The following is a 12,996-nucleotide window of genomic DNA, read 5'->3' on the forward strand; positions in this document are numbered from 1 at the left end:
AGCATGTTGTGATGGGAGACTAATATTGTAGAATAACAAATATGTACTACGGTTAGTTTCCGATATATACATGTATCTTACGTCCTCCGTGTATTATACACTTTAAAGCTGTTTGTAAGGTACATGAAATTATATAAATAATTTATTTATATAACAATTATGCATCAAATACAATTGCATTTGTTTATATTGTGAGATCAATATACATGTTTGAAATTGTTATGTGTTGTCTCCCCTCTTACTTGTCGCACAATAAAGTGTACATCTTGCCATTGCAATAGGTGTTTGTTATTTTGTGGGTAGTCTAGTTAAGACTAACAATTTACAACACCTACTATAAATAATATTTTTCCGAACGAGATATCAATGTAAGAGTTGCTAAAAAATAATTTTCCCTGAAAAATAAAAAATACTTTTTCGACTCGTAAATATTCGGCCAACCACTTTAAAGCTCTTTTTTTCCGAGCCAGATGCTTGAAAATGCATCTGTGTCATCACAAGCACTTGCTGTTAGCAACAAAGACGGCAAAAAAAAAACAACAACAAAAAACAAGTTGAGGTAGAAAAAAAGTTGCCATAAAGTTGTGTACTCTTAACAGCAAATATTTCAAATGTCTGGCGGGTCGCGTGACGTCAACGCACGTGCTCGTTTATGCTGAGACCCGGCTAGGGTTAATTCAAATCTAAACTTTATGACACGAAAAGAACGTGCGCTAATTAGCATAAAACGCGTTAAACCAAGTAAATGAATGCATTATCCCTTGTTTTTTTTCACGTTGACGTCATTTCCCTTTGCATTATCCATTTTGGGACCGTATTACGTTTATACTTTGCCATGGAACGCGCATATATAAAAATATCTTCTAACAGCACGTGAGCGCGGGAATCTCTGTTAACACACGTTTACTCTCCTGTTAAAACACCCCCGAAAAGTGACAATAAAAGCAGCTTTATGCTAGAATGTGTAGTAAACACTGACGTAAAATTTAAATACGTCATACCGGTGTGAGAATGACGGGCGCTTTGTCTTTCTTACGTGTAGCTGGTGGTGTGGATGTGAAAACAAACGCGGAATTATTACAATAGTTTAACATTCTACGTGGAATTTATTTATAAGGTACGTAGATTTTTAAAAATGTCATTTGTTCTATTATATAAGATAGGAGTCTCTTTTCAATGGAAATCGAGCAGAATCATTGACGCACAACGGTAATATGTGACAGCGACACAGTATGTCAGTAGGGGGATAGATGTATTCACACAATTTCTGTATTTTTCAGCACTTGTCTAGTAAATTTAATGTAAGTGGAGTTTCAGAGGACGATGTTTTAAGAAGTCAACAACCCCTCAAAACGCACTGAAAATAAAGCATTGAACGCATATAAATCAGGCCCAGTCAAGGGCCAGGCTGAAGGGAACCGTGTCCCGCCCCTAAATGAGATGAGAAGTGACCTAATATTTCTTTATTGTTGTCTGAGATTATTTTCTAAATGTAACTTAACTGATGTCTGAAGTACGTCTGAATAATTCTGAATTCATGTCTGAACATTTAACCATGTCTGAACATTTCTGAATTGATCTAAATGTTTCTGAATAATGTCTGAATATTACTGAATTTATGTCTGAACATGTCTGAATTTCCGAAATTAGCACAGAGCGGATTTTCAGCCAAATTCAGAAATGTTCAGCAATGACTCAGATAAAAATTCAGAAATATTCAGATATTTTTTCATGTGGGTTAAACAGTGTTTGTTTTATATTACTGCATATTTAGGTTATGGTACAAATGAGATGGTTAGTTACCTGAAAGTGACCAATGGCCAGTAAGGTATGTCTTTTTGATAATTGTAAACTTTTCCTTACACACTTTAAAAAAAATAAAATAAAATAAAGAAAACCTGTTGAAATAAAGGCTTATGTTAAGCTGCACAGTTTTTACCATCTATCTACTTTCTTTCTACTGTAGGCATATAAAACAGGTCTATAAATGAGGATAAAAGTATAGACAGATATCAGTACATGTAATGAAAAGTTTGAACAGTTTAGTAATTCAGTTTTGAAAACAAAAATTACATATTAGAATTTTATTTAGTTGCTGAATGTATTACAGTACAGGTCAGAGAAATATACAGCCTCCCTAAATGTTTAGTCATGCAGGATTGAATATTTCATTTAAATTAGTGATAACATTTTTTCAGTAGTTTGCATCTACTTTTCAACAAGTTTACATTTGAAAGCAAAATAGAGATTTATCTCTTTTAATTTAACACTTCACATTTTTACATGGAAAGCAAAGATATAATTTTATTTTTTATTCTAGGTACATGTACACTAACTAGGTTGAAGACAGCCAAGGACAATGAATGATACAGTAACAAAAGTGCATGCTGGAGCATCAGAAATTACAGACTTGGGAATAAATATTTGCATAATACACATTTAGTGAAAGCATATATTGAAATTGTTGAAATACATTACCAGTGTTGTGTTTGGATATAAGCTACAAAATGGGTATTGATTCTAAATTCTTTTTTTTATTTAACTTATGGATAATAAGTCATCAAACTGTTTAATTTATCACTATCCTACATCATTATTTTATGTAAAATGGTTTTGGTTGTATCATATGTGTATATAATATATAGCAATAAAAGTTTATTTTTGTGTAAATATCTTGTTTCTTTTTCTTTCTTAAATGGAACATTTTGTGGCCACAATCTGTCAACAAGTTAATATAAATGCATCAAAACCACTGAAAAGTTATGAAGTTACTTTTCACATGTTCCTTGAATAGCAGAACCCACGTTTAGTGTTTCTAACTTGTATCTGAGCCATTTTATATCAATTACTAGCATAATGGTAAATTTTCTTCACAAGGGGTAGGCAAAAATGTATGTTATTTTTATTTCAAAGGCAGATATTTTACTTTATCTTATTAGAAGGTGCCAACTTAAGGTTTAAAGAGAAAAACATGACATGTGATAGATAATTTTGTCAAATTATTTTATTTTTAAACAATAAGAATTGAAAGAAAATGATTTATTACATTGTTTATAGAAATATCCCATAGATGATCTTAGAAAATGGGGCTGGTAATATAAGGCTTAAAAATAGTGACTGGGAGTTAATTGATAGTAGTATGGCCTAACATACACTTCAATACATATTTACTGGCAATGAGATGCAGCTATATGATAAATATACCATAGCCAAACCTGTGATAAAGACCACCTCTGAACAGAGACCACCTGGCTCTAAAGACCACATGTTTTGTTTCCCATTTTAACATTTACAATGTATTTTAACCTGTGAATAAAGACCACCTCTCAATAGAGACCACATTTTGGCTCTTCCAAGGGTGGTCTATGTAGACATGTTTGACTGTATACAGTTTTTGTAAATGGTGATTTGTTATGAGAAAAAAAAACTGTAAATATATATACAGTGTAGTGTCTTCCAGGCAACTGCAAATGTTTATGGAATCAGCTCCATATTTCATTTCTGTTGAAGTCATAACTTTATTTCACACAAAGTAGCTAATATATTGCAATTATATGAATTCTAATGTTTATTGTGTATGCATTGCATTCATTTTCTAAATTAATAATTAACATTTGGTTATTAATCATATTTTCAAAATTCATAACAGATAATAGATGATCTCTTTCTTTAAGGTGACAGTATGTTAAATGTCAAAAGCACATGTCTATGTACATTAGGTGATTAAACTGGGTCAGGAGGTCAATATTTTATGTCAAAGTTTAAATTCAAACCATACTGAAAAAATGTAAGTTACATCCCCAGTCACCACTGTAATGGATGTTATCACAATATAACATAATTCTATGATTATGATACTACTTAAACATTATGTATTTTTCTGTTGTATTTTGATCAGGGCTATTCACCAGTATAAATGCTTCATGGCCAGGCAGTTCCCATGACAGCCATATATTTAGAATTTCCAATGTGTGCAGATACCTAGAGGCTAGGCACCAAGGTATTTTTACTACCAAAACCAATTATAATCTTACAAAAAAATCAAACATTCAGTATAATTATGAACACAGATAAATGTTTGCAAATTTAAAGCAGTGCCTTTTTTGCTGGAAAGCAAACTTAATAGGTGTAAATACTCTACAACAAGCACCTGTCTGTTTTGATTAGATTTAATGTAGCAGAACAGTAAATTTAGTTTGTTTTCATTTAGTTGCTCAGTACAATACTGTTAAATACACTGAAATATTTTTCATCATAGACCATCATTCACACTGAAATGATTATGATTACAAATACATGTTTTCTATAGGTTTTGAAAAAGGTGTTCTGCTAGGGGATAGTGGATATCCATGTAGGCCATTTCTGCTGACACCCTATCTCAACCCAACCAGTGAGAGAGAAGAGAGGTATTTTGTTTTCCTTTTTTTGTATTTTCATTTCAGTAAAGACAGACACATAACTTCTGTTAAATATCTGCCATTTTTACAAATGTGTCTTTGTATACTGTAGCCACAATATGTATTTAATCAAGTATTTTGTGAACTCACAGGTACAACAGGGCACACACATCTACAAGAAATGCTATAGAGAGGACTTTTGGAGTGTGGAAAAGGAAATTTCATGTTTTGCATTCTGAGGTATTTTATATCAAGCATCCTTGATTCTATTGTTTTATTGCAAATGCTAACCTTATGTCAGCATGTATGATATTAAGGTGCATTTTAGCATACATTTTTACTGAAAGAAATGAATAATTAACATTTCTATAAAGGCAATGTGAAAAAGAGTCCTCAGTCTACTCAATGTTCGAGTCATGACTTTTTTTTCAGGAGAAATGCTAAACAACATTATCATTATTTTGTGGTTTAGAATATTTTCTTTAAAAAAATGTATTTATCTTTGAACTACTTGTTAGGGTTAAACTTTCAGAACTTTCTGCCTGCCTGCTTATAACGCAATACTATAGATTTGTGTTTTAAGATCAGAATAATGATAAATGAACAATTGAAACTGTACATTTAGGTTCGAATGAAAGCAGCAAAGGTCAGTAAAAGTGATTGTGGCTTGTGCAGTCCTCCATAACCTGGCCATACTTTGGAATGAACCTGAGCCACAGGAGCCTCAAGATGATGATGAGCAGCCTCAGCCAGACCAATACCAGGGACCTCAGGATGGCCGTGGATCAGAAATTATGTGACCAACACCTTTTTTTTAACATGTTCTGGAGTGACTGTGATTTCTGCTATGCATACAGCATATTGCATTACAAGGAAATAAAATTTGAAAATTGTTTCATTGCTTGTTTCTTTCTCTTATTCAATTCTAAACTAACTCATTGAATAGTTTTGACAAACACAAAAGTATCTGATTACAGCAGATTTTTATTTATGTTGAGCACTTCAGCTTATACTGAAACAAGTACAGATAAAATTTAAATTGTCAAACAAGTAAACAATGTATTCAAGTCAATATAAAAGTCACTCTTCATCTTTTTTTGTACACAATGCATCCAAAACTAAGGACAACTTCGGAATGTTCTCTCTAAGTTCTCTGCATAAGGCTGTCTGTTCTTGTATGAGTTTGAACTTTTCCCTCTCATTTTGTATAGAGACTGTGTAGAACTCCATTTGTAGCTCTTTAAGACTTTTCTGTGGCCTGTTACAATAAATGAATATACATGTATTTATGCAGTGTTCATGTTAAGATTGTGTTTTCTACACTTGAATGGCACATAACAATCATGCATGACCCTCAGAATTGAAATGAATTGAAGGTTTCCTTCACTCCTTCCTTCAAAGTAAGCTGTCTATCTCCAGATATGAATGACACCTGATATTTAGAGGCTGGCAGAATCACTCAGTTTTGTGACTTTAAAATGTTACATACATTATTCACTTGGTGAAATTTCTGCTAAGAAAATATTTAAATAAAACCATACTAAAGTTTAATCTAGGGGACTTCTGTTTTACCTAAATTCCACATTCTTGGGTATTCTAAATTCCACATTCTTGGGTATTATTCATAGATTATCAATGTGATTTAGGAGAACTTACAAAACAGTAAGAAATTTGGAAGAATTATATATACAATTGCAAATCTGCAAATATTTGAATGTGTTACCTACATTTTTGTGAAATGGTTGATTAGTTCATTTTGAGGTTTTGAAGACTTGTCACAAACAAAGGGGCTCTGAAATAAGAAAGAAGACATATTATAGGCTGTTTAAAATACATACATTTTACTTGACATAGTAAAAACTGTCAGCTGGAATCAAACCTTTTTTTTTCATTGATTTGATTAATTAGCTACCAAATTGTATACACCCAGAATATAGATTTGTACTGGTCAACATGTATTAAAGAGTATTGACAGTTATATTATGCTTACCATATCACATAGGTTACATATATATGGACTACATATACACACATTCCAGATATAAATTTATGCAATATGAAAATTGGAATTTGGAAACTCATTTCTGATTATCAAATAGGCAAAATAATTTTTGTTTCAAGATATCATATTTAAAATTAATGAGAAGCAATGTTCCTTACAGCCTGATTCATTAATGGACTTGCCTTTAAACTGAAATTCTTACAGGAAACCACAAGAAGAGTGGTTTCAAAGATGTATACACTATATATAATGGATGCAAGACTGGAAATAATACTTTGTATTCTTAAAATAACTTTATTTGTACATAATTATGTAAAATATATTTTCATCATCAAGTTTCAGTACATGTGTTGCATATAAAATTCAATATCTGCTTTTATAAGTTCTCATCATGGCATCTGAAGGTGCAAAAAAAATGAATTGCAATTGAAGTTCAAATTTTTTTTTTATTAAAATTACCTCTATCTGAAGTACTGCTGCTTGGACATGGTGCTGCTGAAGCCCTGCTGCCTTGAATTGGTGCTGCTGACTTTGCTGCTGATGATACTGAAATATTCAATGGTTGGTTCAAAACAAACATCAGTATTCAAAGGATTGCTCAAGAAAAATGAAAACCTTATATATTGAACATACTAACTTTTGTAAATGATATTAAACAGGAAAATATATTTTGCTCTTTGATCCATTGCAAATACTTTGAAGGGAAACAAAGGTTATTAAAGTTTCTCACTCAGAATATAGATTTGTACTGGTCAACATGTATTAAAGAGTATTGGCAGTTTTGTTATGCTTACCATATCACATAGGTCACATATATATGGACTACATATACACACATTCCAGATTGTAAATTTATGCAATATGAAAATTGAAATTTGGAAACTGATTATGATTATCAAATAGGCAAACTAACTTTTGTTTCAAGATATCATATTGAAATTAATGAGAAGAAATATTCCTTACAGCCTCAATCATTAATGGACTTGCCATTAAACTGAAATTCTTACAGGAAACCACAAAGGGGAGTGGTTTTCAAAGATGTATACACTATATATAATGGATGCAAGACTGGAAATAAATACTTTGTATTCTTAAAATAAGCTTTATTTTGTACATAATTATGTAAAATATATTTTCATCATCAAGTTTCAGTACATGTGTTGCTCATAAAATTCAAAATCTGCTTTTATAAGTTCTCATCATGGCATCTGAAGGTGCAAAAAAATGAATTGCAATTGAAGTTCAAATTTTTTTTTATTAAAATTACCTCTTTCTGAAGTACTGCTGCTTTTGGACATGGTGCTGCTGAAGCCCTGCTGCCTTGAATTGGTGCTGCTGAATTTGCTGCTGATGATACTGAAATATTCAATGGTTGGTTCAAAACAAACATCAGTATTCAAAGGATTACTCAAAAAAATGAAAACCTTATATATTGAACTTACTAACTTTTGTAAATGATATTAAAACAGGAAAATATATTTGCTCTTTGATCCATTGCAAATACTTTGAAGGGAAACAAAGGTTATTAAAGTTTCAAGTTTCAAGTTGTTTAACTGTAATGTATAGTCTAGATATATTGATACCAACATTGTAATGAAAGTTAATTACATTTAAGAAATTGATCTAGATTCTACAGGTAACTTACTTTCATCTACTTTCTGCAACTCTTCAGCATTAATAACCATACTAGGAATTTCATCTGCATATGCATCCTCTTCATCTAGACCTGGTATTAAGATGTAAAAGTAATTAAGGAACTTAACAGTTTAGAAAAATATCATTACTGCAGCATACAGTATAGAAAATATTATGGTGACAAGGATGTCCCGTGATAATTTTTTGTATTAATATATAAATAATTTCGGTTCATTTAGATTTCTTTCTCATCATTCATGGTAGCAATAATGCTTTAATTTAATTAGCAAGATCAGCCGTTTTAAAAACCCCACTGGTAGCCTCAAGTACAAGGGAGATAACCTTGCCATGTTCAATTTGATTGGCTGTTGCTATAGTGCGTGTAAATAATATTTGTTTATAGATGATGGTGCCAGCATCAGTTAACATTTGACACTATTAAAGTTTAAATTGTTAAATAACATTAGATTCTATGCCTGTTTACATTTACACACAATCTGACTGAAGTACATCTCCTATTACGCTACGCATAGGATCTGAGAACGACCTATTCATAGCCTCGTTCTGACGACCCTTTCGCTAGCCAATCAGAGCCTAACTTACAACATCTTGCAAATCTGCCTGTAGCCTTGACTTTTGATATTTACAATTCTTATGTTGTAAAGTTTCAGATAGCCGGCTAGCTCAGTCGGTAGGCCACTTGCTTTGTAAGCGAGGGGTCCCGGGTTCGAGTCCTAGAATGACTGCACATTTTTCTTACTCTTTGACATTCGAACAAGTCGTCTGATTGGATAAAATAGAAATAGCAATACTGGAAATCCAAAATATACAGAAGACGAATGTGAATGGGTCGTTCTCAGATCTTCGTTTAGAAGATCAAGTACTTTAGTCAGATTGCATTTACACATCGATTTTCTTTAGAATTGTAGACGGAAATCTACATAATTTGAACATATACATAGCCTTTTGTCAATACTCACGTAAACTTATCGTGACAGTTTCACAGTCAGTAGCTCCTGGTATCCCGTGAAAGGAGGCTGAAGAACAGAACAATCCAGCAATATCATCCAGGAGTGGATCAGGCAATGGTGCTGGTGGTCCACCCCCGGTTTTCTGCATGGACACTTTCTGCATGGTGGTCTCAGTTTTTGCCTTTTTAGTGAGGTTACGCCACTTTTCCTTCACTTCAGCGACGGACCGCTTCGCATTTCCGACACTGTTTACCTTTTCACAGATGGTCGCCCAGGCCTGAAATTTTAAGATACAAATCTTTATATTACGTCGAATAAATTTTAACAAAAAACATTTGCTCATGAGCTATTTTCCGACAAACAAAGAATACAGAAAATAACAAAAATAAAGCGGCTAAAAAGTAAGATATCAAAGCGAAAGTTAGGCATATTATAGAGTATAAAACAACATGCATACACTTTCATGAGATTAGAAATCTATTAAAACTAATAAACTAAGTAAAATAACATTGGTCTACATTTTGAAAAAGAATTAAAGGACATTTCGTATGCTAGATTACGGAGATGAACCTGTGTAAATATACAGTACATCTCGGGATCATGGGGTAATTGGTCAATTGCATTTTGAAACTTACTTTGTCTTGAATTTTCTTTGTGATTCCACCTGTTCCATTGCAGTGTTTTGCTGAAATTGTACTGAAGTTATCTGTAACTGCGGTCTTTAACACCTCCACCTCCGACATAGAAAAGTTTTTGGCCCTGACTCTAGGTTTCTTGGAGGCTGGAGGTTCCATGTTTTTTGTTTTGTCTTCTGCTTTGACAAATTCCGCGAAAATAACGTCACCGGAACCACCAAAATACCGCATGACGGGACGGATTGGTTAAAATTAACCAGTGGTTAATTTTAACCAATTTGGTTAACTAACCATTTGGTTATCTTGGTTTATACAATTGGTTAACCAAACTGGTTAGCTAACCAGATTTGGTTAAAGATAACCAAAGGTTAGAGTTTAACCCAGGGTTAATTTAACCAAGCTTTATACAATTGGGTGCTGAAGTTAATGGGTTCAATTAAAACTAGTATGCAATTTTAATATTGAGGGACGCATCGAATAATTTACTTGACGTTTACTAACCATGATGCTGATTTTCAGGGGTCAGTTAGTTTGTTTATTTTTTTTTTATTTTTTTTGTTGGGTTTAACGTCGCACCGACATAATAATAGGTCATATGGCGACTTTCCAGCTTTGATGGTGGAGGAAGACCCCTTGTGCCCCTCCGTGCATTATTCCATCACGAGCGGACACCTGGGTAGAACCTCCGACCTTCCGTAAGCCAGCTGGATGGCTTCCTCACATGAAGAATTCAATGCACCGAATGGGGCTCGAGCCCACATCGATGAGGGGCAATTGATTTGAAGTCAGCGACCTTAACCACTCGGCCACGGAGGCCCCTCATTTAGTTTGACTTATACATTCAAACATGCCTTTTTTATTGATAAAAATTTCTGCCATCGAACCTTATCGTAAAATATGATGTAATTAATCAACGTAGTAATACAAAACATAACCCATTTAAGAGAGGTGTATGAAAATGTACTTTGTGTTATCACGGCTAAGACATGCTTTTTTCGTATCCGGAATCTCCAACGTATGTGGCCAAAACAAGGATGTATACCAACGTACATAGAATAAGATGTATATGCTTGCCTGCTAAAAAGATTTGTTCTGGTTTTTTATCATTATTATTATTAGTGGTAGTAGCAGTCGTATTTTTTGTAAAGACAGGAGAATCGAGAATTTTAAATGTGCCGTGTTTTATGATTGCTCGAAACAAAATATGTTATTTAATATATTAATATCAAAAAACACTTTACGTTCGCCAAACACAGTCTTAAAACATCATACCATTTTGCATATTGTATTGTTAATAAACATATGCTTATAGAAATTACTGTTAACGTTAAGTTATTATAAGTTTGAATGCGATTTCAGAATACTTATATCAGAGTGTTTGGGCATGAAAATGTGCAAATGCACCTGTGATTATAACGCAATTAAAGTTATTTATAATAAATGTTTTATAATACTACGCATTAGAAACAATTTACAATATTACGTAGACAAACACCCCTACATTAAAATAATACTATTCTCAGTGATTGAAATATTTTGATTTCGTCCAATCTATTTACCTCGTTTCTAAGGAACGTTGCGCCAAACTGATTTCTTTTATATTCCGTTCATTAATATCTTTAGACATTTTATTTATTTTTCAATAAAATTCGTTTTAAGGAAATCATCTTACTCTTTTTCTACCATTCTAGCATAAAACTGCTGTCTTTGTCACTTTTCGGGGGTGTTTTAACAGGAGAGAAAACGTGTGTTAACAGAGAGATTCTCGCGCTCACGTGCTGTTATAGCACCTTTTTATATATGCACGTTCCATGGCAGAGCGTAAACGCATTACGGCCCCTAAACGGATAATTCAAAATGAAATGACGTCAACTTGACAAAACAACGTAGACTTTACCGCGCATTTCATGGAAATTCAATGACGTTGAGGGACAATATATTCATTTCCCTGTTTTTTACGCGTTTTATGCTAGAATAGCGTTAGGGCATGTTCTTTTCGTGTCATAACATCTTCAGAATCCCTTGGGAATCTGCAGATATTATAACACGAAAAAAAATGCGTTATCCCTACAATTGACCCTAATGCTAAATGACGTGACGTCAATTTCTCACAATACTGTAAATGACATATCATTAACAGGAAAACAACTTGCCTTATCTTTATGTAATTACCCTAAGGCTTTCTATTAACATACAAAATTGACTGTCATCAACTTTTAAAAATATTTAGGCAAAATACACAAATATTTTGATAATGGAATACTCTCCAGTTTGTTTTGATTTTGTTGTATAGTGTACATCTAATTTGAAAGCAATGTAAAATCAAAATTACATATCGGATTAATGGAAATAATTTAATCTTACATGGAGCTAGACATTTTTCTAAGTGATTTTGGAGCCATTATATTTTGTTCAAACAAATCCAAAGACATACATTTTTCTCATAAAAATTATTGTATCAAACCCCTTACCAGAATATCAAATGGTCGGTGCATAATATTTTTCATCATGTTTTAAAGATATAGATTCGACAGTTTTCAAGCCCGCCCGCTTAGCTCAGTAGGTAGAGCGTTGGTCTATGGATCGAGGGGTCGTGAGTTCGATCCTCGGGCGGGGCGTATGTTCTCCGTGACTATTTGATAAACGACATTGTGTCTGAAATCATTAGTCCTCCACCTCTAATTCATGTGGGGAAGTTGGCAGTTACTTGCGGAGAACAGGTTTGTACTGGTACAGAATCCAGGAACGCTGGTTAAGTTAACAGTTTCAGTGTCTTCGCCTATCAATGTTATCTAGTTTTTAACTAAGAGTCTCTCTGCAAACTCCGCCCTAATTTTCACAGCATCCAAATATTCTTTGTCTAATAACAAGTTTCAATAAAATCTAGAATTAACTGAAAAGGGACTGATGACTACGGAGTCCTGTTCGTGCCACTTTAATTCTCGCCTCAGCAACACGCGACAATGCTATAATTACCGTATTGTCGCCTTATCCAAAAAACATATACATATGTGAGATTTAACAATCCTCGCGACGTTTTGATTCGATAATTATCGTCGTATTTTCGCATGACTTTCTTAATTCTCGTATCGGGAAATTGAAATTCCGCTTAAATTATGATACATAATTGCGAGAATTAATAAAACCTTGCTTGGGATATAATTTCTGGACAATTGATCGATATAATTCTTCCCGGTATTATGTATCAATAAATCGAAACAAATTTCTAATGACAGTCCCTGTCCTTTTTTAACGGTGTAACAGAAATTTTCATCCACGCTGTTATAGTAAGAAATAACCCCTAACACTGGGCAATAATACGACAATGCGAAGTTTTACTAATTCTCGCAACAATT

General features: G+C 33.1%; 2 protein-coding genes across 2 annotated transcripts; one reads left to right on the forward strand and one right to left on the reverse strand.

Annotated features, from left to right (window-relative positions):
* Window positions 1-2,140: 2,140 nt before the first annotated feature.
* LOC123562492 (putative nuclease HARBI1) lies at window positions 2,141-5,262 on the forward strand. The gene is made up of 5 exons (XM_053541877.1): window positions 2,141-2,511; window positions 3,899-4,000; window positions 4,310-4,406; window positions 4,550-4,637; window positions 5,023-5,262. Exons 1-5 carry the CDS (start codon window positions 2,508-2,510, stop codon window positions 5,080-5,082), a joined length of 351 nt encoding a protein of 116 aa, XP_053397852.1. The 5' UTR covers window positions 2,141-2,507; the 3' UTR covers window positions 5,083-5,262.
* Window positions 5,263-5,363: 101 nt separating this feature from the next.
* Window positions 5,364-10,058, reverse strand: LOC123544671 (uncharacterized). Its single transcript, XM_053541876.1, has 5 exons — window positions 9,641-10,058; window positions 9,015-9,282; window positions 8,045-8,125; window positions 6,859-6,945; window positions 5,364-5,655 (listed from the first exon to the last, which is right to left on the reverse strand). The coding sequence occupies exons 1-5, from the start codon at window positions 9,869-9,871 to the stop codon at window positions 5,516-5,518; spliced, it is 807 nt and encodes a 268-aa protein (XP_053397851.1). The 5' UTR covers window positions 9,872-10,058; the 3' UTR covers window positions 5,364-5,515.
* Between the last annotated feature and the right edge of the window lie 2,938 nt (window positions 10,059-12,996).

This window comes from Mercenaria mercenaria, chromosome 4, assembly GCF_021730395.1.
Source record: "Mercenaria mercenaria strain notata chromosome 4, MADL_Memer_1, whole genome shotgun sequence".
NCBI classification, from domain to species: domain Eukaryota; kingdom Metazoa; phylum Mollusca; class Bivalvia; order Venerida; family Veneridae; genus Mercenaria; species Mercenaria mercenaria.

Bases quoted from the DNA above. Each gene is read 5' to 3' on its own strand.
- LOC123562492 (XM_053541877.1), top strand. The intron at 4,001-4,309 runs GTATTTTTACTA...TGTTTTCTATAG, and splicing joins CCTAGAGGCTAGGCACCAAG to GTTTTGAAAAAGGTGTTCTG. The intron at 4,407-4,549 runs GTATTTTGTTTT...GTGAACTCACAG, and splicing joins ACCAGTGAGAGAGAAGAGAG to GTACAACAGGGCACACACAT.
- LOC123544671 (XM_053541876.1), bottom strand. From the start codon at position 9,871: ATGCGGTATTTTGGTGGTTCCGGTGACGTTATTTTCGCGGAATTTGTC. The intron at 8,126-9,014 runs GTGAGTATTGAC...TCTTAATACCAG, and splicing joins AACTGTCACGATAAGTTTAC to GTCTAGATGAAGAGGATGCA. The intron at 6,946-8,044 runs GTAAGTTACCTG...TGAATATTTCAG, and splicing joins GTTGCAGAAAGTAGATGAAA to TATCATCAGCAGCAAAGTCA.